Raw genomic sequence first — 25,080 nt, 5'->3', positions numbered from 1 at the left:
TCGTAACCCTGCCCCAGCATTGAGGCCCAGCGAGCGGGCACCAGTCAGATCGTCGCTGCTGTTGCCAGCTGTCGGGCTGCCAGGGCTGCACTATTTCCCGTTCTTTCAGACTGATCCTCATCTTCGCTGCCTCACCTCAGCTGTCCCCTAGTAGACTGCTGTAGCGGCCATTTGCAGAGCGCTGGTGTGCACCGGATGCATGCGTGCTGCGGTGCGATACGGGCTCTCACTGGTCTCCACAGGTTTCGACCGCTACTTCATCAGCCGAACCCTGGACAACAACAGGAGGAATATCTGGTTTGCCGAGTTCTGGGAGGACAACTTCCACTGCAAGCTGAGCCGCCATGCGCTGAAGAAAGGATCCGGGATCAAAAAGTGCACAAGTAAGAGTCGTCGACAAAGCTCACTCACCGGTCCTCTGGACCCTAGGAGAGGGCCTCTCCTAGTTCTGACCGCACATATTGAACATTCATAGCTCCTACAGTATGTTTCATTCATTCATTAATTCTCCTAACCCGCTTATCCTGAACAGGGTCGCAGGGGGGCTGGAGCCGATCCCAGCATACATTGGGTGAAAGGCAGGAATACACCCTGGACAGGTCGCCAGTCCATCACAGGACACACACACCATTCACTCACACATTCATACCTATGGGCAATTTAGACTCTCCAATCAGCCTAACCTGCATGTCTTTGGACTGTGGGAGGAAACCCACGCAAACACGGGGAGAACATGCAAACTCCACACAGAGAGGCCCCGGCCGACAGGGATTCGAACCCAGGACCTCCTTGCTGTGAGGCGGCAGTGCTACCCACTGCATCATCCGTGCCGTCGTATCTTACAGTATGTGAGGAGCAAAAATGTGGAACAGGAAAAAAGTTAGTAAACCTGGGGTTAAAAAACTGAAAAATTCAGAGGTTATTCCAATCTATCTGCAGTATTTATGGCCAAAGAAACCAGGTGGGTTGCATTAAAAGTATTAAAAGTAAACCCCCTTAATTGATCAGTGGGGTGCTTTATTTTAAGCTTTCTAAATTTCTTCTACCCTCAAGAGATGGGAGAAATAAAGTTAGTCGTCATATAATTAAAATCTATTAAATTCAAGACACCACACTGTGATCAGTGAGAGGAGCTTTTAAGTTGAAGGAAACCTTCTTTTAAGGAAAGAGTAAATACAGTCAGCATGGCTTAGCTTCCAGGGTGGAGCTATTGCAAACACAGTGTTCCTTTGTAATCCAACATTATTGTCTGTGTCTGGTTTAGCTCTGATTTCTCTTGGCGAACGGGGGCAAACTCTATTAACTGCCTGGGAAAATGAAGGCATGACGAATTTCTCCAAACTGGAAACCGCCAGCACGGTTGCGGTTAATGTACTTTTGACCCTGTCTGCCTGAGGCTTTGTCATCCATAGATTTACACATGCTGAAAATTAACAGCGCTACGATTGACCTCCGCTGGTAGTACAGTGGCACGTTTGAGTACTGTGAAGAAACATTATGCAATGTTATTTGACCAGAGTGCATTTACCATAGGAGTAGTCATTCCAACAAAGGGATTACCGACAAAACGAATTGCTTTCATTACAAGAGCGAACGCAAAGGGACCTCTAGACCGCAGAAACCCAGCCCAGCCACAGAGCTTATGTAGTTATGCAGCTCCAGGGGGATGGATACACTGCTCAGGAGCCGGTGGGATTTGAGTTTTTTGCCTGGAGATGACGATTTTCCGCAGCTCCGTCAAACATGATTAAGTGTCCGAGCGAGTCCTTCTCCTCGACCTCCCGGAGTTTGGTCTCCACCGCCGCACAATAGCAATCAGCCATGCATGACCACTGCCCCTCACCCAAAACATAATTAATGGCAAATACAATCAGCGCATTAGAGACGGGGTTCGCCGCCATTAAAATCAATAGGCACTCCTGGTGCGCTCGTGTCTCTCTTCCCCGGGCGGGCGTCGCCGAGCCGCTCTGACAAGGGCGATTGATTTGCTGGTGTGAGTTTCATACTCTGGGTTTGATTAGGTGAAATAAGAGTGGCCAGACCTGAGCTGCTGGTTTCTGTCTGCCGCGCACAAACGTTTTTATCAAGCTGGCGTGAAGTGCGCCTCCGTTTCAGCATCAACGTTTTGTGCTGCGAGGGTCCACGTATGGCATTAAGATGGTAAGATTAAGATTATAGTATTGTTTTGTTTTTTTTTCCTTGAAAAAGCCTACTTGACTGGAAACAAACTGTCCATTCTGTGTGCTGTCCATTCCATTGAATGCACAAAATGATACATTCAATGTTACGGACAGCACGCAGTTTGTATGACTCACGCCGTAGGGAGTGAGGATAGTTTTTTGAAGCCATGACAATAGTGGCTAAAATTTGGAATTATGAAGAAAATGAGTAAATAAATAAGGGACCCAGGCGTAGCGGCAGCAGATGTCTTTTCAGAGCGTTTGTCTGTGGTGTTTAATGTGTTTTGTTTGAAATGGTGACGCTTCTGCTCCCAGCTGTGAAGCTCGGCTTCAAACCGCACAACTGCAGGATTGCGTGGGTGCACCATGCCAAAAAAACCACACTCAGCCAATTACGCCCCAACAGCCACTCGGCTCTAACTGGTCCCTGAGTGAATCTTTCATTTGCTTTTGACTGGGGGCAGTGGATGCTGGGAAATCTGCCTGCTCCTCACTCTCCAATATACAAGTTAGTCTTCTGATGGGGAAACGGCACCAATGCGCCACTCAGCCCTGGCAGTCGCAGGCTAATTTAATGCGTAAATGTAGCACATAATCCATAAACGAGACAAATGTTTTGTAATTGAAGAAATAAAAAAAATGTACATCAGTCGCGATTCAGGTGGGGTTTGAGGAAGCGGAGCATTAAAAATGCATCTATTTTTCTACTTTTTCGGGAGGGAGGCAGACGCGACGTAGATGGGTTTGGACTGGTGGCAGTCACGTCGCGCTGTGAAAGCGTTTCTTGTAAACGCAGTGAAATGTAACTGGAGCGGCAGCGCGCCTGCGGTCCCGTGCCCAGGGCGAGCGTGTCCTAACCTGCCCTCTGCGATGGCGTCTGCGTGCCAGGGTAGCCGGGCCCGACCGGCAGGTGACGCGCTCGTCTCCACGAGCAACCTGGCCCCGGCGTCAGTCACTCTGCGGCCCGGCACAATGGTGCGGAAGGCTCCGGCATCACAGCTGAAGGGAGAGGAGATCATTCAAGAGATTCCGCGACATTCCCATGTGTGTGTGTGTGACACATGAATGTATTTTTCATTACAGGGCGCAGAGATATGGAAAGAGAGGCTGAGAATAGAGTGGTGGATATATGTAGGCCTACTTCAGGTGTTCTGGTATCAGGTTTCAATCTGCAGAGCTACTTTTATGGGCTCTGACAGGCCTTTTCAGATTAAAGAGAAGACAACTATACATCTACTGCATACATATAATGGAGTTAAAGGAGTAGCATGGTGTTTGATCACACTTTCTAGGTTTTTATATGCAATTTGCATAAGATGGCATTGAAAAAACAGGATAAAAGTATTGAATATAGTAGTTTAGTTTTGGAGAAGTAAGCATTTTAAATTTACTGTCCTATTTTCAACCAGTTGGGAATGTTCTCCTAGTAGTACGTCACACGAGGATAACCACTCCCCTTATCCCTCCCCTATAACTTGTGACTCACAGTTTACAATGTTGGCCTACAGGAAAGTGGGGGCACGTCATAGACAGTTCTCATTACCACGCCCTGACAGTTTGGGTGGACTTTTATAGTGGGAAATTTAGGCTGAGAAAAAATATATTTAAATGACTGAATAATAAAAAAGATATGCACATTTGTTTTATTGTTGCCTAAAGATAACTGGCTAGTGTTACATTCAACCACCATGTTACTGCTTTAAATAATGCCAAAAACCAACCAAAGTGGGGACCTGTTTGATGAGGAAAATCATATGTGAGGTGATAATGTTCAGTAAAAGCTCTGATGGTGCGGCATTTGCCTCAGTATGTTAGTCTGTGTGTGTGTGTGTGTGTGTGTGTGGTGTGTGTGTGTGTGTATGGGTGTGTGTGTGTATGGGTGTGTTTGTTTGTGTGTGTGTGTGTGTGTGTGTGTGTGTGTGTGTGTGTGTGTGTGTGTGTGTGTGTATGGGTGTGTGTGTGTATGGGTGTGTATGTGTGTGTGTGTGTGTGTGTGTGTGTGTGTGTGTGTGTGTGTGTGGGTGGGTGTGGGTGTTGGTGTGTCAGTCCATAAACAGGCTTATTGTATAAAAACTAATACTGAGCTCAAAATTTAAGTTATGTGTCATACATATACAGTGCATGTCATGGTATGGAGTGCTTCCTAACAGAATACATATGGACCTATTGGACTCCATGTTGGAGATGACACAGCTGTGCAGTATACTGCCCCTCAATGAGTAGCATCCAAATGGACCTCAATGGTCCAATCCCTGTTCACATGTTATGTTTGTGGCAGATGCCCTGGTCTGAAGTGTTGAACAAATCAAAATAATAGAAAATGCTAAATATTTAACACGGAAGCAGTAATTGGCTGTGTGAATGCACAACTATCTATATTTTCTATAAGGCACCGTGTTTGCGTGCATGTGTCTGTGTGCAAATGCTATAGTGAGGTTTTTCATTTTATATACCATATTGTAACTAATTTGACAACCAATCATAATAGATTGTGTGAATGATATGTTCCCAGAATTACACCAATAAATCGCTAGGCATATTTTACAGATTTCTGGCCCAATAAAATTATGGAATTTAATTATAGACAAATGAAAATTCTGTCAAGTGGGATTTTAATAATTTAAATGGAAATAGCTCTCTGCTCTCATTCCTGCATATTTTATGCCAAACCAAGCATTTTAACAGACATTTGACAACTTGCGGCTTGGCTGGTATCATCCGCAGGAGACATTTAAAAAAAATATCTTCAATGCACGTGTGCCTACTTTGGAGCTATTTCCAACAAAATAAAGAGGCTTTTTAGATCTACCATCCATAATGCACCCTCCCTTTAGCTTTCAAACATGACAGCATCTTACAACACAGGTTGTTTTTCCTCTCTTCAAATTAAACAAAATAGAAAAAAAAAAACCCCACATTATTTCAATTTTGTCTCTGAGAGGTCTTTCGGAGGTTAGAGAAGATGAAAGAGAAGACTGAAAACATACCATCAAACGCTGTCTCTCTGAAATAATGTTCTCTTTTTCTCTTGTTATTCCTCCTGCCATCAGACCAGCCGTCCCTGGTCAGTGTGCAAAAATGAGTAGTAGGTCTGCACAGTGACCCCTTTGTTTTGAAGTGCAGGGCCATATTCTGGCTTTTTTAAGGTAATCTTTAAGGGGGCACCTATGAATCTTAGCTTCATATATGTAGCATGCCCACCACTGTTTATAAGATTGTCTCAGTGGGGCAATTCAGTTTACAATTCCTCAATTATCTTCACAATGCATCCTGCAAAACGGGACTAGTACTGGTAGAAAACTCAATCCATTGCTGAAGTGACAGAATTAAGTGGAATGGCCACTTACTACCCTAGCTGCATTTAAACCACACTCCTTTACAAAGTGTTGCCGCACACATCCATTAAAGTTTTCATGGCATATCTTGGGCTGGCTTCTTTTTTTACCTCTGCAGGGAGTGGGGAATTAGGGCTCTTACAATGGCTTTCTTCTGCACCATGGGCATCTGTCTGCAACAACAATTAAATTCTTTAAATGAGCGTGATCAACTGGCACTAATAACCATTAATAACCTTTTAAAGGAACATCTTAAATACTAGCTTTCTCGTTGTGTCAACCAATTTAACAGTGGGAGAACAGAATTCAAGTATTCTCTTGTGACCGCCTTGGTTGGAATTTCCACAAACCGCTCTCCTGCTGCGATATTGGCCAACTTAAAGTAGTAAATATTTAATGTAAAAATTTTTTCAGATTTTTCCCTTTTTCTCCCAATTTGGTAGCCAATTATACCTCGTCTGATTCAATTGGAGGTAGTCGTATTAGATGTACCGCCCGTACCCCGTCCCTCGGCGGCCTGAATGAGAGCGACACGCCTTCTTCAAGCCATCTCGTCTCGGGCCCGTTGCCGTGATTCCGAGACACCCGAGGTGCTTATTGTGCGGCGATCTAATAACCCTGCCAAGTCCCTCCCTCTGGAGCAGCGAGCCAATTATTGCTGCCCCACGTGAGCCGGCCAAACTTGGCTTTTGGCAGGACCGAGAATCAAACCCCGGTCCCCGGTGTGCAACTGCAGCAAACTGCAACCACAAGTCTGCTGCGTCTTAGCCTGTTGCGCCACCGCGGTTCGAAAAGTAGTAAATATTTAACTTTATATTATACTCTGACTTAATTTTAAAAGGAAAAGGATCAAATTGAGTAAGAAAAAAAATAAAAAAATACAAAAAAATACAAAAAAATAAAAAAATGGATTCGGCACTGTTCTGTATTTTTGTCTGAATAGTTTGGCCTTTTGAAAAAAAGAATGCATTTCCGGAAAATGAAGTGAGGCTTGTTTGTGATGGCCTTTGATGACTGTTTTTGTGCTTTCACAGTTCTATTAGAGGTCAGGCCAAAGTCACAGTGAGTTTTTATATGAGGAATTCATACTGAAAAGTCTCACCAAGGAAGATGGAAAAAGAATACCGCCTCAATTTACAGCTAATCATAGCTCGGCAAAGAAAATCTTCAGTATTGTCTGTCCTATTGATCTTCAAAATTAAAAACTCACAGTGCAGTAGAAAGCTCCTTTTTAAAGTTATCTTGAAAAAGGTAGTGTTGAAATTTATGTTGTATGAGTCACAGCTAGAATAAATTGAAATAATGCCAAAAGAAGAGGCAGTTGTTATATTTCATTTCTACCTTCCAATACTCATTCACATTATGACCACAGTCCTTACCAAATAATAATAATAATTTCAACTCATGCTCCTGGAAGGAGTACATATTGACTCACTGCTTTCATAAAGCACAGGTGTGCCTGGGCAAGAAGTGAAAATGATCTAAGGCATGACTTCTTCCATGTACTGTATAGAGTATGGACTTAAAACCTGGCTGGCTCCACAGCAATAATTATGTTACATATTGTAATGTTATTACTGGACAGGCCAGTATCTTTTATAATGGGACACTTTCTATTCCTTTGTTTAGTGTATACTGGACAAGTTGCCTGTTATGCAGCATTGCATCACAGGCATAACAAGAAGACTAGTACAGACCATATAAGAGCACTGGAGAGAACATCCATCCATCCATCCATTATCTGAACCCGCTTATCCTGATCAGGGTCGCAGGGGGGCTGGAGCCTATCCCAGCATACATTGGGCGAAAGGCAGGAATACACCCTGGACAGGTCGCCAGTCCATCGCAGGGCACACACACCATTCACTCACACACTCATACCTACGGGCAATTTAGACTCTCCAATCAGCCTAACGTGCATGTCTTTGGACTGTGGGAGGAAACCGGAGTACCCGGAGGAAACCCACGCAGACACGGGGAGAACATGCAAACTCCGCACAGAGAGGCCCCGGCCGACGGGGATTCGAACCCAGGACCTCCTTGCTGTGAGGCGGCAGTGCTACCCACTGCACCATCCGTGCCGCCCTCTGGAGAGAACAGAACATCTAAATATATCACATAGAAAGCAGTTTTTACGCATTTTTTGTCTTTCATAACATAATGCCTTCAAGTTCAATGCATTAACACTGACATGCGCACACACTTGATGTTCTAGAAAGTTTAGAAAATAATAATATAACGCTTTCATACGATGCTTATACACAGTTGTATAAAGCTAGCAGAGGTACACTGTATAAATTAGAACATTCCAGATGATGGCCAAGAGGAATCCTACGGTTTTCTCATTCCAGTTGGATTTTCACAGCTTTGCCCACACTGTTAAACGACTCCGGTATGGGGAGCAGAGCCAATTTCCAATGAGTGAATTCATGAGAGATTACCCACTTTCCTTAATTGTGACCAGAGCAACTGAAAACTGCCAAAGGAAGCAAAAGTGGGATCTTTTTTGGCCGTGAAACGGTGGACCAGCTCTTTACCTTGGCAGGGTTGCTGGCGGGGTCATGGGAGTTTGCCCATCCAGTCCACATGTGTTTTGTGGACTTGGAGAAGGCTTTCGACCGTGTCCCCCGGGGAACCCTGTGGGGTGTACTGCGGGAGTATGGGGTACCGGGGCCGTTGTTAGGAGCCATCAGGTCCCTGTATAACCAAAGTGAGAGCTGTGTCCGCATTCTCGGCACAAAGTCAAGCACGTTTCCGTTGGATGTTGGACTCCGCCAAGGTTGCCCCTTGTCACCGGTCCTGTTTGTGGTATTCATGGACAGGATCTCAAGGCGCAGCCGAGGTGAGGAGAGTGTCCGGTTTGGTGACCTCAGAATCGCATCTCTGCTTTTTGCGGATGATGTGGTTCTGCTGGCTTCATCGGACCGTGACCTTCAGCACGCACTGGAGCGGTTTGCAGCCGAGTGTGAAGCGGCCGGGATGAGAGTCAGCACCTCCAAGTCCGAGGCCATGGTTCTCTGCCGGAAAACGGTGGATTGCTCCCTCCGGGTTGGGAACGAGTCTTTGCCCCAAGTGAAGGAGTTCAAGTATCTCGGGGTCTTGTTCACGAGTGAGGGTAGAAGGGAGCATGAGATCGACAGGCGGATCGGTGCAGCGTCAGCAGTAATGCGGGCGTTGCACCGGACCGTTGTGGTGAAGAGGGTCGATTTACTGGTCGATCTACGTCCCAACCCTCACCTATGGTCACGAGCTTTGGGTAGTGACCGAAAGAACGAGATCGCGTATACAAGCGGCCGAAATGAGCTTCCTCCGTAGGGTGGCCGGGCTCAGCCTTAGAGATAGGGTGAGGAGCTCGGACATCCGGAGGGAGCTCGGAGTAGAGCCGCTGCTCCTTCGCGTCGAAAGGAGCCAATTGAGGTGGTTCGGGCATCTGATCAGGATGCCTCCCGGGCACCTCCCTTTGGAGGTTTTCCGGGCTCGTCCAACTGGGCAGAGACCCCGAGGGAGACCCAGAGCCCACTGGAGAGATTATATATCTCTCCTGGCCAGGGAACGCCTCGGGATCCCCCAGGAGGAGCTAGAATGCGTTGCTGGGGAGAGGGACGCCTGGAATACCCGGCTTTGCCTACTGCCCCCGCGACCCGACTCCGGATAAGCGGGTGATGATGGATGGATGGATGGATGGATGGATGGAACATTAATGACTGCTTTCTTGAAATCATGACATCCATACCTTGTGATTACAACAAAACAAATTCTTCTTCTATTCTATTATTATGATTATGATTATGATTATGATTATGATTATGATTATGATTATGATTATGATTATGATTATGATTATGATTATGTTTATGATTATGATTATGATTATGATTATTATTGTGCATTCAGTTAGTTAGCACAAAGGATGTAGCAGTATCATCACAGTAACTGGCTTGAAATGCTTCCTGGGGGAGAAAGAAAGGTTAGGTTGGCTTTGCCAGGCCAGGTCTCACCTGACCCCCTCCCCCAACGTGGAAGCCCCTTTAGCATCGGGACAACACCTGGGTTCAAATAAGATGATGTCAGGCTTGCAGTTTTTTGGCTTAAGGGTTCAATTTACAGTATCAAAGAGGAAATCCAATGCCCTAGGCCACTGAGATTCTGCTTTCAAAATCTCCAAGTCCGGCTCCTTACTAAGCCCAATCAATGGGCCTGCCGGCTGATCCTAAACCACAAAGCTCGTTTAATCCCGTGCATTAATTATAGAGCAAAAAGCACCTTCAGGACAGGCAACCATTCAACCACTCCCACCTGACCAGAAGGCACTAACTCGTGTCATTACAGTAGATTAGAGGAAATTGCTCTCTGTTCATTATGCTGATTAAAGAAATCACAGGCAATTACATTCTAGTACAGGGCCAGTAATTAGGAGCCCATGCAGTCCAGAAGAGCCACTAAGCACCCTCACAATCTCCAATGTGAGGAAATTAGGAAAAAAAGCAATTAAGCAATCAACTAAACAAAATGTAACTACCTGTTCCCATGGCAAGCTGTAGTCATAGTTGCAACAATTATGTTTTGACTGACCATTGTCAAACATGCGTCTCAATACAAAGGATTTGGATTATCGTCAATTTACTGAAAACAAGTTCATTGTGTAGAGTATATTCTCCTGTCTTTAACCCCTTAACCCCCCTTTTCTTAACAAAAGGTTGAAAATGACATGCGCAAAATAAAATGGTTACTCTTCTTGAACCCTTTTGACTGCAGGCATAATTCTGGTCTCTTCTGAAAGGTTTGTTTTCCAGGAGTCACTATTATTAAATATTACTTGAAAAAAGTTACATAAGCTCATATACAGTGGAAATGGTAAGGACCATTCTTTGTATTTTCCATTTGTCATTGTAGTATTTCATTTTCACTCATATTTGTTATTCCAGTACTCTTTCATGCATCAAATTTGGCCCATGTCACTCTTAGGGCAGTTTCATGCTTCAAATTTTGTTCATTGAAGGATTAGTCGATTTGATTGCTTGGTTGCTATTTTGAATGATACATCTCAGAATACTGAAACCACCAATGCAAGCAAGAAAAAATGGGAGGATATTTGTGCCAAGCAGATGGACACATGAAAAATATTGGGGCCTCGGGGACCCGGACCCAGACCCAGACAGAGGTGAAAATTAGACAAGGTCATGTGGATTGTGCCATCAGCCTCAGGGTCTGAAAACTTTTTGCATCCTTAAAGAAGTACATGCTATCAGGGTGTTGTCCTGTGGCTGACCGCAGAATGTTTTTCACTCGGACACTAACCAGGCTACGGTTCACCACGTCAGTGCACACAGACACACTGAAGCTGCATGGGTCCAAAACCTACTGGGCCAATTTTCAGAATCAATTGAATTCATTTGTTATACTTTATTTAGCAGGTTCCTCTCTTGGTGAACTGGATGTTAGAAAAGGCATCAAAAGTTAACCTATTCGTGCACATTTAGTTTCCACACAGTCCATTTGTGACGTGGGGCCAGACCAGGCAGGCGTGTTGTGCCAGCGCCAGCAGGAATCCAAGCCCAGGGCTTTCTGAGCACACAGTCCAGAGACGGCGATAGATCTTGACAGCGTGGCACCGTTGCCCAGTGGGAAGCGTGGAACACCTTGGGGAAGAGCATATGGAGAGTGCAGACTGAACACACACTGGCAGGACGGACTGAAGACCCTGAAGCTGTGTGGTGTCGCTCCACTGCACCCCCCCAACCTAACCGTGCCTGGTGTCTCACAACCGCCGGGTTCAAGTTACACCTGTTTGTCCTGCAGAATGCAAACAATATTGTGCAACTAAAGCTCTGACCAAATTAGTTCTGACTGAACTAATTTCTTATTTCCTGCGATGGAGTGCAAGGGGCAGTCTGCGAAGTGAGCCCCCCCTCCCCAAAATATAAACAGAAATAAAAACAAGATGGTTGTTGGTGTGCATTGTAGTACACTTCATTGTCCCAGTACCCCAATAATAATGCTTTTCTGTGCCACAGTAAGCCTCCATACACCTCTTGCATTATCTGGTTCTGGTCCCTGTGAACGAGGGATTTGAAAGCTCCTGAGGTCAATAAAACCCAGCCCCCGAGAAATGAGAAACGGGCGTGGACAGCGGCAACCGCCTGGGCCATCCTTGCCTATCCTGACTCACGGTGGGGAGAGAGAGAGATAAATTGGACCAAAAACACTGGAGCGAGCAGACAGTACAGGCATGCTGCGAGATTCGTGTCAGATTATTTCTGCACGGCTGGTAATGAGTGTTGCTCGGCTGTCAGTGCCTGATTCGGTGGATCGGACGGCTCTATGCTGCCGAGATCACCGCCCGTTTATTCCGCCAGGCGCCATTTTAAATTACACTTTTATCATTTTCTTGGGAGACGGCATCATTGTGTTCTGCCGGTTTACACTATTTTTTACCCTGAAAATGATCAGCTCTGAGACGCATTGTACACGGTTATCTGCAGCCATTCAAAGGGCCGCCACGCATGGCTGGATGTATACAGCGCCCTTGTCGCGTCTGTGACAAACAGGAATTTCGATCTTTAAGAAAATTGGAGCAATCAGAGGTGTCTATTTGTCTGGGCAACATAATTTTTTAGTCGAATTGTGTTTTTGGAGGGAAAAAAAAACCTGAGGCTAAAGGTCGACTGAACAGGAGCCATAATGAGTGTCAGAGTATTAGATCACCCCTGGCAACCGATCGACGATAACAACGCTCTCCTGTGGCGGTTTTGCGGAGAGATGTCTGGTGGTGGTGGAGACTGCCCTGCGGCTATTCCCAGTGTCTCGGTCTTTGATGCAAGAGCGGTTGTCTGACCGTGGTGAGGAGGAACACAGAGAGGGTTACTCTCTCAGACACCATGTGAGGAGGAAGACAGAGAGGGTTACTCTCTCAGACACAGCGTGAGGAGGAACACAGAGAGGGTTACTCTCTCAGACACTGTGGTGAGGAGGAGCACAGAGATGGTTACTCTCTCAGACGCAGCGTGAGGAGGAACACAGAGAAGGATACTCACTCTGACACCGTGGTGAGGAGGAGCACAGAGAGGGTTACTCACTCTGACACTGTGGTGAGGAGGAGCACAGAGAGGGTTACTCACTCTCAGACACAGCATGAGGAGGAACACAGAGAGGGTTACTCACTCAGAAATCATGTGAGGAGGAACACAGAGAGGGTTACTCACTCAGACACTGTGGTGAGGAGGAACATAGGAGAGGGTTACTCACTCTCAGACGCTCTCAGGGGGGTCTGAGTCACCACCGTGCGGCCTTGGCCAGGAGGCGTGCTTGGTTGAACGGCCTTCTTCCTGTGCGTGAGTGCTCAGAGCGTTCTCCTGCCAAATGACGGCCGTCATCGATTTAGCCGGCTGGGGAGGAGCGGGTACAGAGGGGCTGTTTCACTGTGTGTGCCGCGTCCAACCAGACAGGAAAGCCTTATCGGGGAGTGTAAAAGCTGTCATTGAAATTGATTCAGGATTGGGGATGGGCCCAGGTTCAATTCCTGGGGCGGCGAAGGGTGACAACAGGGATGCTCCCATCTGTCTTAATTAGTTCAGTGCAGAGAGACCTCTCCCCCTTCCCCTCCTGTCCCCTGGGAGACCACCTTCAATCAAATCCATAGCCGCGGGGACAGTAAGTCGGTCCGCAGACATGCTCAGACGTGACGGCTTCTCGCTGCTCTGCAACGCGTTACAGGTGTGCAACTGCGCAGGAATACAGATCTGTCTCGCCGCAATTACATCAGAGGGAGGGAGGGAGGGAGGGAGGGAGGGAACAGGTTTCTCCTCCTCTGTTGTTTTGAGAAATCCCTTTTAATGTGATCCATATTTCTGTCTGCCGAGTGAAGGCTGATGCAAGCGACTAATATATCTGAAAGTTAGTTCCTCCAGTCACTGAAACACATTTTATTTATGATCCATAAAAAAACTGTTTTACTAGACAGCCTGTGATTTCTGATGGGGGGGGGGGGGGGCTGGACCCTGCAGAGACAAAAGCCCGTCTTTGCTCAGGGAACTGAAATGGCGGGGGGGGGGGCATTTTATTGTCATTCAGCAGCACAGTCCTCTGCCATTACTGATTACCCACAAACTGATAAATCCACTTTATTAAGCAATTTTCATTAGCTTCTTTGCCACAGAGGTAAAACCTCAAATGATTTCTTCCCCCCCCCCCCCCCTCCCTATCCTGGCCTACCCCATCCGTATCAAATCTGACTGACAGCCCTGGAATTGCGTGTTTTGCACAAGGCAGTTTAGTGCCCTCTTAAATCCTAGCTGTGTTTTTTACGGGAGCTGCCAAGGACCCGCACTGCCTCTTCCCCCTTAATGCTCAGCATGAGCTTATTGGAGTTCTGTCCGCTGAGCTACTTACTGCAGACCCATCTTTCCCAATGTTTAAAACATCTCCCCTCACTCAGAGTGCCTCCTCAGCGATCAATGGTAATGTCTGCCGAGTGGCCAAAGCTATGTGTGAAAAAATACAAAAATACAAAAATAAACTCCCTTTTGTAAACCCATAAGGCTCAGTCTGATTGGACAAAATGGCATATTTCTATGCCCATGGCGCTCATACTAGTCGACGTGACATCAAGAAAATAATAAATTAATAAATTATAGAGAGGTTCAATTTAGTGGTGAAAATGGAGATTGTTTCTATGGAAGTGTGCTGGCTTTCTTTTCTTGTGTTCAGTTTTAGTCAAATTGACCCATTTTAAACTTTTAGCAAACGAGGATTGACACTTGAGGGATTTATTTCATAACCAGCATAAATTTGGCTCTTGTTTTGCATTATTATTTGTTGTGCTGAACAGGTCACGGTTATCTAATACCATTTATTACAATTTAATGGTTATAATTGACTTAAAAGCTTCAAAGAACACAACCAACTGCCACTTATAGGGAATAAAACCACAATTTGAATCCAGTTTCAGTCAAGTTTATGTTGATAAAACCAAATGTGTCATTTTTAGGAGGCCTCACTCCTAAGGCTCATGCGTAGAATTGGTGTGGATTTTATCCTTATTTTTATTATATTACTAAATCGTGCATACACATGATTCATAAAGTGGGCGTGCAGATGAAAAAAAATTACGTAAAACACACATACACAACTTTTAATTATGAATCACAAATGTCTGTAAAAGTGTGCACATGTGAGAACATGCTTTATGTCTCCAGCCAGTGAATGCCTTCAATTATCTTTATATGGTGGCTTTGTGCATCTTATTTAGCTTTTTAAGTCGCTGTAGAACCGCAGTAAAACTGTGCCAAATGATGCAATTGTCAATGTAGTAAAACATAAGGGGACATGATGGCAGAATATAAAAAAATGGCAGCAAGTAAAACAATTATTATCTGAATGCAACTTTGAAGTGCATTGGTTTTTAGATAAGATTTTTAGACAAATTAATTCTGCAATTACTTTTATTATAGGCTGTGGACTTGTTGACATTTATCGGTAAAATGGGTACATATTCTTTATTCATGATAAAATGTGAGGTACAGAACAGATATTTAGTCCACCATATTTAATCAGTCCAGTCACTTTGAGATTTCTGGCCCCGCTGCTGTTTCAAAACACTTCTTACTGTGTTGCAGTGTAGGCTAACTATTCACATTTAGCCTTTTTTTCTGTTGCTTTAACACAATATTTGAATTTCACAGTTGTTAAAATGAATGCCTACTTTTCAGGAGCTTCCTTTATCTATTGTGCAATATCCTGTATTTTGTCTAAATTATTCACATATTGCTGTCGCTTTTAAACAACCAAACTGATACATTTACCAGGCTCAGTTTGAAGGCTACACACTTATGCTCTTCAGATATCACGGCTGTTGACAGATGGAGAATGACAATATCATGTCATGCCATCTCATGCCTGCAATACAACTGAACAGCCACAATAAATAGTTTGTACGGATGGTTTGGACTGTGTGTAAAGGTATGGATATTTTCACAATAATTTCAAGTTTATAAATCCTAAAACCAGACCAGCCTAATGACACTCTACAACTCTACACATGGTAGGACATTTACCCATTTACCCTATGCTGCTGAATTATATTGTGCTATTCAAAGTACTGTACCTCATCCACTCTCAAGTGGGCTTTTACTTACAATGTACCTTGGTCATGGAACATGTTTCAAAAACAACTAAAGATGGATAGCCCTCTTACTTTGTCAGAATCCAAAGACTTGATTCAAAACTGAGACTTGAGTCAAAACTGTAGCTGTGGAGTGTGCATGTTTGTTTGTAAAGGTGCCAATATCATATATATTCTTCAATTATTGTTTTGTTTTAATGTTCTCTTGTATTGTTCTTTTATTGTACTGTATTTTTGTGTTGTATTGCTTAATGCCACTTGGCCTGGACAACCTTGTATAGAGATATTGATCTCAATGGGACTCTCCTGGTAGATGAATCCATTGTTTTCAAAGATCAGAAGCACTTCACGTTGTGACCTGCTACCTCTGTTCTGTAATTACTGGTATAAATACTGTGCAAGTACAGTGCAAGGAGTACTTTGCACCATCTCAATATCATACATGTAATCTGGTTGCTTTATAAAGTAGCACACGCATTCTTCCATATACTGGATAAATTCACTTCAAGTGTGGCCAAGCTTACTGTGTTACAAAACACCTCCCAATTTGTGACAATAACAATTCATGTGAAATATCAGTTCTGTAATATATGCTAATGATGTTGATAACACCATAACCATAATTGCAAGCGAGTCTAGAGCCTTAATGCACAGCTGTATATGGTTAAAATAGCAATTATGCTTGAAGTAGGCCAACTCCCCGGTCACAGCAACAGTTATCAAATTACTGACGCAAAGTGTAGCAGCTTCAGTAATGGAGGTTGTCTTATGGTGGCTATTTTCAACATCTATGATCAGATTTAATGCATGTCAGGGAGAACATTCAACAAACTAGAATGTAAGGTATACAATTAAAAATCAAAAACATTTTTGAAGAGCTCTTAGATCTGTTATCCAAACAAACATAGTGGTTTAATTATTATTTATGTCATGTACCCACAAAATGAGCTGTGAAGGGTTATTTTGTATGCTTCAAACACTCTCAATGAATGGCTCTTAATTAATGCTACCTTGTTCATAGAGAGCCATATCATGAATTAAAGCACAAGTTAGGCATGGCATAGTGCATAAGCCTTAATAAACTGAGAATGGCCTATCATGCTGTGGAGGATATTAGCCACAGTCTCTCCAGAGCTGAGTGAAGCCAGAAGGAATACAAACGTTTGGCTGCGTCTGCAGAGACTGCTCTCCACCACCACGGCAAGGCAGCATTTTCATTCTGTTTGATTGAACTAACCACCTTAAAACAGAAACCAACTCAGCTGCCATGTTTAGAGGGGGTATGACTCCCTTGTATGTGTGGGTTGTTGTTGATGTTGATTTCCAAACAAAGTAGTATATATTCTAGGTCCAGAGCTCTAACTGTTTGATTAGAGAGGCATAGCACACAGGAAGCATAAAGCCACTGTCATCATTAATAGTATTCTGGGGGCAAAATGCGAAACACTATCATACTTCTCCAACTCATATCTAATGAAGCATACAATAAAACACTACAGCAAATGAGAATTTAAAAAAAAACTGAGACCAAAACAGCATTACAGCTGAGGTAGCTAAACTGGCATTATGTTAAAACAATGGCAACATGTAGCATAATGGTGAGGGAACTGGGCTTGCAACTCAGAGGTTGCAGATTCCAAACTCTGTAAGTCACTGCTGTTGTATTCTTGAACACGGTACTTTACCTGAATTGCGTAAGTATTTCCATGTGTATGTACAGTGTATGCTGGTGCTGTGTAATAAATTAGCCCATCTTGTCTCTGTTTCTGGGCGCCTGTGTGTGATGTCAGAGGGGCACGGAAGGCAGTGTCAGGGTGATGAACGAGGCGGCCCATCATCCGCGGGTTCTTTGTCGGAACACACAGTCCGGTCACATCGTCCCTTTCCCTAAAGCCCGCGAGGCTGGCCTTGATGATGTCCCCGGATCGATACGTGCTGACTGTTCGCCGAACCGGAGCGGAGCCAATCGAACGGCTCCGTCTCTATCTGCAGCCTCCTCCCACACGTTCCGCCGCTAATACCTCCCAGACCGGGAATCGAGCGGACTACGGGCTCTTCTGCTCCTTTGTACCCGCAGGCCCACAGTCGGACCGTCGCAGGCTGGCTAAATACCGGTAAGCCACAGAGAGCTGTGTTCTGTGTCAGTCACATCTCGGAGGTACCATCAGATAAGCACTCCAGATCATTTCTGATCATCTGAGGAGCATTGATCCGGCCAGATGTGTGCAATCCAGCCTTTTTGGCTGACTGCTTAAGGGCTGTGCAAGGCCAGGGACTAGCACAGCAGGGGAGCTGATTGAGGGGAGATGAAGAGAGAGATTGAGCTGAATAAGAAACTTTGCCGAGGACAGTCACTGAATCTGAATTAAGAATTTAAGTGCTTGAAATGGCCACAGATGGAAGAGAGGATTGTTGGAAGGGGGGAGCCATAGTGTTTGCTCACAGTAATGGTGGGTTTCTGACCACGTAACCAGTTTGTGGATGAAGGCGTCACCACTGAGGTAATTAGACACAGAAAACACTCAAGCACTCCATGTCCTAAGCAAATAAAAATAAAAATAAATGACGAATATTTCCTTCCCTCAACAATACTTTGTTAATTCTACCAAAATGTGAGTAGTTTTTTTCTTTGGTTCTTCCTTGTTTTCCTGAGTGGATCTTTGTCTTGATTGATTACAAGCCAGACTGCATGACAGTATCTAGCATGTTTCCCAGACTTCTGTAGTAATTTCAATCCCAAACATTTTGCTTTGTAGAAACTTTAATATCTGGTCCTGCTTTTGGAAAAAATATGTTAATTGTCATTCATACAGTACATTCCTCTCTACAGTGTTTGCTTAAAAGGCAAAAGTAAAATGGTATATATATTTTTGTTTCAAAAGTACATTGGATTCTGGTTGCTATGATAAGTGTATTCAGCTTGAATGTGAAATGTGTGATAAAGAGTGGCTGTATCCATGATAAGAAGCATTATCAAGCCCATCAGTGTTGAACAAGAACACAGTTCAATGACACAGTTCTCTCTGCAGTAGATAGCACATTAACTAGAACAGTGACACATTTTATAGGCACTTCAGAATACAAAGCACTGAGGGTATTGTCTGGCAACTGCTCGCATCCTGGAGAACAAGCATTTTTAGAGGATTAGATTTTTCTATACCCTGATTAAATTGTTTTCAGATTCAGAAAAGGGAATTGTGAAAATTAGGACAGAGAAATAAATGGGAACAAGAAAAAACAATTTCATTTTATGAGATGCTGTGCTTGCATGGTACGCCACTGGTCCTCTAATTTGATATTCTGCAGTCAGAAAGGACGGATTCTATTCCTCTGTTCCAATTCACCTCTTAATTACCCGGCCTAGACACTACACACTCATTTTGAATGCTCACAAGAGTGGCCATCTTGTACAAGGATTGTCCCAGAACTGAGAACTGCCAAATTTCAGCAAGGGGGGGGGTAGTGGCTGTGGCCCTCCAACACTCCCCCATTAATGATGAAAATAAAGTGCTGCAAGTGCTGACTCAGTAGGCTTGCGCTGCTTAATGCCATCACCAGAGTTGTTAAAGTATGGCACGTTCAAATGTCATCTGACTGCCGCATGATTCTCGTGAGTGTACAATGTTAGCAGTCTCCAGTAACGGTGACATTAAGCGGCAGCCTATAGCATAGTGGTTAAGGTACATGACTGGGACACGCAAGGTTGGTGGTTCGATCCCCGGTGTAGCCACAATAACATCCGCACAGCCGTTGGCTCAACCCTGCATTGCTCCTGGGGAGGATTGTCTCCTGCTTAGTCTAATCAACTGTACGTGGCTCTGGATAAGAGCGTCTGACAAATGCCATTAATGTATTGTAATATAATGAGACTTTCACAGTTTTTTTAAGGTTTCATGGCAGGAGAAGGTCTGTCCTTCTCCTAACCGGCGGCTGACGTTAGAGCGTGCCGCCCAGCCATGTTTGCACCCCACAATGCCGGTGGAGTGGCACGGCAGAGACGCTGATACCCTGTGAAGGATGTGGAGGCCACTGCACACCTGGATTTGATGCGAGGCTGATGGAAGCCCTGCGGCTGTGGTCTCCACTCGTAATACTTATAAGGACGAGTTCCATTTTCATGAAACAAGAAAAGCAAATCCAGACCTGTATAATCAGGAGCTGGGAATCCTTTCAGTTAAATTTTTTTAGGGCGATCCACAGGAGAACATGGAAATTAAATAGAGCATATTACCGGAGCCTTTCGGCCAGTGTTCAGGGAATTATTCTGCTCCATTATTTTTTTGCAATACACAGTCTGATACACAGTAGGACTGCCTCCTCACGAGTTTTCCAGTTTTCAGCTTCTTTGTCCAGATGGCAAGTTTGTTTGTAAAATAGTATAACGTATAATTATATTTTTTGGGGAGAATTTATTTTGCTTTTGCTTGTGTATGTATTGTAGCAGTTATTTTCTCTCCCTCACCTCTGCTCTCATTTACAACCTGATTTTACATTGGTACTCAATGTAAAATAGTCAATTTACCTGATTAATAACAGCAATCTGTGTTCAGAGCCCACATACCTAGGCCATTTCACAGTGGTGAAGAGGTTTGTGCAAAGTCCATGGCATTATGCCTTATTTTAAAGTTTTTAATAAAGCATAAATAAAAAACATTTTGGTATCATAATTTGGTATCATAAGTAGTGCTTAATAAATACAGTTCATACCACCAAAATTTATCTATTTGTACAGATGGAACTGGTTATACACTGCGGCAATACAGTGCATCCAAAAATGTTACCACTGAATTGCATATCAGGTTAACCTATTCAATCTAGTTGTTCTTTAGATAGTAGATTAAAAAGGTGATTTCTAACCTGATGGACATGTTTCTCGGAACCGAGAAAAGTCTAGGCAGAGTGAAAGACACTGGGGATGACATGTAAAATGATGAAGAGCTACATTAGGGATGGGCTATCATTACCAATTAGAAAACTTCATATACAAGTGTGCTCATGCCTTTACATGGCCTCAGCCCCAGCTGCCAGATTGGGAGACAACTCAGGGGTTGTCCATCCATTGTAAAATCCATCCATCCATCTCTTACTGTACCTCTGTACTACAGTCTCATTTACCCTCTTGTATCTTCTATATGGCAGTATTGCATGGGCTGGCACATACCCCACCTCTCTCCACACAATTTTAATTGTGCAGAAACATTATGATGACACTAATTACTCACTTTAACATTCATGAGTCATCATCCCCACTTTTTGCTGAATATTCTGTCTAATTTTGATGTAAACATTCATGCAGCTTGCTCATTCATCTACAAATATTTATATCACCCAAAATCCCCTCCTAAACCTTGCCAAGATCTATTCCGCCTTAATTCTCAAGTTCACACATACAGCGCTTAGACATTAATTTTCATCTGCCTCTCTTTCTCTCCTCCCATTGCCAGATTTAAATTTGCTACAGTGGAGCGCAGTTATGGAATAAGTATACAACCAATTTACAGACAGTATAAACAGTATTCAATCACAAGTTAAGGCACACCCGTATTTAGTCGTTCCTTTTCTCTTTGTCTCAATCGCTCTCTTGTTTTCTCTCTCCTCCACTCCTACCTGTTTTATCCAACCCACCTATAACTGCACACTCACACTCTAACCCATGCACGCACCCATACTTACCTGTCCACATGTACACACACACACCCTCATATACTTTGGAATTACAGTACTACAGTATGTGCATTTGTACTTTATCTGTCTTTTTTTGTCACTATTCGCTATTCACATTTGTTTTGTTTCTCCTTAATGTTTTGTGGCTTTATTTACTTCTTTTGTAACTTGCATATGTTTATGATTTAATGGAGGAACCCCTTAGGGTTTCTTTCCAACCCTGCTCAATTTCCATGTGTATTTTATATATGATGTTATCTTTTTATGTCTTGCGTGTTTTTGTGCAAATACCATCAAATCAAACATTCATTGTGTTGTCAGCCAGCTACTTCTTTTCACACCTTGATCCAAGGCCATGGTGGCTTGGCTCATTTTTAATGCCAGTAACCTGCGAACGAGGTTTGGAATCCCAGGACCAACCTTTTTTTATTATTATTTATTTTTTTATTTATTTAAAATGTCAATTAAAAAAGTGTGAATTCTGTCAATATCATAATAATAATCAAATATAGGGTTAGAATGCTGTTTTACTGTCCCTGTTCTTTGACTATGTTTTATCGTCTGTAGCCTTCTGTTCTGACTGAATTACCCTGCCCATTTAGGAAGATGGTTTTGGCCAAATCATGGCAGCTTCAACTTTATGGGCACATTGCCAGTTTGGCAACATTTTAAGACGCTTAGCGAGACAAAAGCAGAATTGAAACATTGTGGATGTATAAATGTGTTCTGGAGGCTCTACAAGCGGAATGTTCCGGCATTTACGAGCTCATCTTACCAAGGAGAAAAGCAATAGATTCCTTCCTCACTCCCAGAAGCCCTGTCGAAGAAATAGGCTACATTCAGAGTTGACTACAAACAATCAATTTTCATTCTGTTCCAATGATGCCTTTTCATTCAGCTCCATTGCATTGATTGAGTTGTTTAAAAGAAATGTCATCTCATGCAGTGTGACAAAGAAAAACATCTTCGAGCTTTATGTTGACAACAAATGAACTGTTTTGCAAGCATATTATCATGCTATTTAGGACACATTTTGTTCAAGCCATTGGCATACAGTAAAATCATAAAATTCAGTTTAAAGTAGGATACTACCTGTTAATTCATTGTGCAGTTCAACACTAAACAGTTTGTTTGGGAATCCCCTGACGTTAAAATATGGTTGGCATTTATATAGCAGCAACCATCAGGAATATCTCCAAACACCAAGTCACACTGATAATGTGAGATGCTTTTTTGTTGATTAAAAAGAGTCCCAGTTTACAGTGGGTTAAACAGCCAAGTGTCTCCCACCCACTCTATTCAGCTTTCTATTTTACTCTCAGAAGCTGTTTTCTGATCATAACTTCATAATGGAGTTTCTTTCTGTTCGGAGAACACGGTAGACAGTTCTGCATGTAAGCTTCTTCTCACCAGACATTTCCATAAGCTTCATTTATTCATCTCCACAGAGGTTTACCGGTCCCCATGTAATCTGAAAAGCCCTCAGACAGCGACTTGTTTATGCTTCGTCTGCATTTTTCAGGGAGCACATAACTACACAGCATTATATTGAGAGGTGTTTTTCCACTACTTAAAGTAAAGAAACTTCAGCACATGGGGAAGGGGAGCCATTTTGTTTCCGGCTGGGGAGAAGGGGTGGAGGAATCTGAGGCAATGAGCTCTGCCTCACCTAGAGAATTCTTGCGTCTGTATGACATATTCATTCTGAGACAACTTTCTCTGAAGAGTGCATGCATTCAGGTGTGTGTGTGTGTCTGTATGTGGTGTGTGTGCATGTATCCTTGGAGGAGCAGTTCATAGGCTATCCCTCTTGTGCTGAATAAGAATGTATTATTCGTGCCTAACGTCCAGCTGCCATACAGTCCAGTCCTGGCTGAAGCCACTTCGCATGGTGCTGTGATGCGTGCACATGGCGTGTGAATATGGAACTGTAAGCGCCGATTCTTCTTCCACCATCTTCAGCGTGCAGGGGCATGTCAGGGAAGTGAAATGTCCTCCACTCGCCCAGAACACGTGTTGACGCTGACTGCAGAATAAAAGCAGGATGACAAAGAAAAAACGAATGCAATTCCTTATTCCCAGCCTGAGATTTGTTAACTTTAAGTAGCTCCATTTTTGGATAAGGAGCAGACTCACAGACCTCTCTCCAAAGAGCTGCACAAAGCGGAACAGAGCACGGCACTGCCTTATAAAGCGTATCACTGCATCTGTTTATCTTATCTGGTCAATTCTCTATCTTGTTTACATTTGGAAAAACGGCGTATCTGGGAAAAAACGTCACTGTGGAAGGAACACTCCACAGGGAGGAGAGGGGGAGAGAGAAAGAGAGAGGGAGAGGGAGAGAGGGAGAGGGAGAGGGGCCAGGGCCGGGGCCAGGGCCAAAGCTGAGCCTGCAGAGAATCTCCTAGATGCCCCATCACCTGTGTCATTGTCGGTCGAACACTGGACTGCCGTGATTGTAATCAAGGACAACTGCTGTAAAAATCCCAATTGCCTGGGTAAATGAAATGAAATGAGTTCTAAAGGAATAGCACGAATACAGTCATGGGCGTGTGCACACATGCAGCCATATGTATACACACGTGCACAAGTGTTCATACACAAAGTATGCAGGGATGGAAAATCGGCGTATAATTTGCTGTAGATGTGTGTGTGTAATGTTTACAACATTGAAATGTCACTCAGTGGAGATTTTAAATCCAAGGCTGAGTCAATTTATCTGCAAGGTTGGAACGTGGAGAGAGGTTGTTTGTGCAACCATCCTATAGCTCCTCTAAGCATTGGTCCTAATTACATCAAATGTAGCAAATCAATACATCATGCGTCTCTTTTGAAGGTCGATAGCTTGTAAAAACTCCAATATTTCCTATTTTTTGTCAATCGGTCAGTATGTGTTCAGTAATGTCGTGTTTGTTGTGTATGCAGAAATGTATGTGCAAAACAATAATTTGAGAGACTGAGGAGTAATGATGTACACTTATGAATAGGCTGCTCTTGAAACCTGTTCAAAGCTAGTGCTATGAAAAGCCATCTGGCTCTCCATAGGTTTACCTTAATACCCGCGCAGATATAATCCTGGAAACGCGTTAAAATGTTTTTAAATATCCACTGTATTTTCTGGTTTAGTTTATTTTTATTTTTTTATAAGCCAAGGCTGTCTTTTCTTCTGAGTGTACGCTTTTTGAGAAAAAACGATAAGCCGCCATATCTCATTCATACTGTATATTGAAATATAAAATAACCATAAAAGCTATTTACCCCTCTCCAACATAGCCTTTCCATTACAGCTTTTACCAGTTCCCCCTGTTTAAAGGTACCTTGGATAATGTAAATCCCAGGAAAAGTGTTCTGTTGGACATACTGTAATGTATTTACATAATCTTTACAACGGTCATATTCCTGGTCTGTTCACCCTGAACTCCTCCCGGGGACCATTTTGAAATCCCAAGTTACTGCTCTTCATAAAAACATGAAAATAAATAACCGGCTCAACTGAGATATAAAGCAAGGTCTCCAATTAATGGTTAGTCCTGACATAGCTTTCAATAAAAGATAACTGCCCTCCGTGCTGTTTTGAATGGGTGCACACCGGCTCTGGGTTTAGCTCTGAGACCCTGTTGCAGGGAGAGGTATTTCACTGCAGGGAGTGTGCTGGTCTGTTAGCTGCCTCTCGCTGCACATCTATCATGTTGATTTTAGTGCTCAAAGAGAGCAGAGGAGGTGTCACAGGCAATGAGAGCGCCCTGGCTGATGCGCTTACTTTAGAGACGGGCGCACATCA

General features: G+C 43.6%; 1 protein-coding gene across 3 annotated transcripts in view; it reads left to right on the top strand.

Annotated features, from left to right (window-relative positions):
* LOC133138881 (metabotropic glutamate receptor 4-like) overlaps positions 1–25,080 on the top strand; it is a 281,844-nt gene that overhangs the window by 204,162 nt on the left and 52,602 nt on the right. For all 3 annotated transcript variants that reach the window (XM_061258002.1, XM_061258004.1, XM_061258003.1), the window contains exon 6: positions 243–383. In XM_061258002.1, coding sequence (XP_061113986.1) covers positions 243–383 — 141 coding nt within the window. The remainder of the gene's footprint in view (positions 1–242; positions 384–25,080) is intronic.

This window comes from Conger conger, chromosome 10 (assembly GCF_963514075.1).
Source record: "Conger conger chromosome 10, fConCon1.1, whole genome shotgun sequence".
NCBI lineage: Eukaryota > Metazoa > Chordata > Actinopteri > Anguilliformes > Congridae > Conger > Conger conger.
This window is presented reverse-complemented; position numbering and strand designations above follow the sequence as displayed.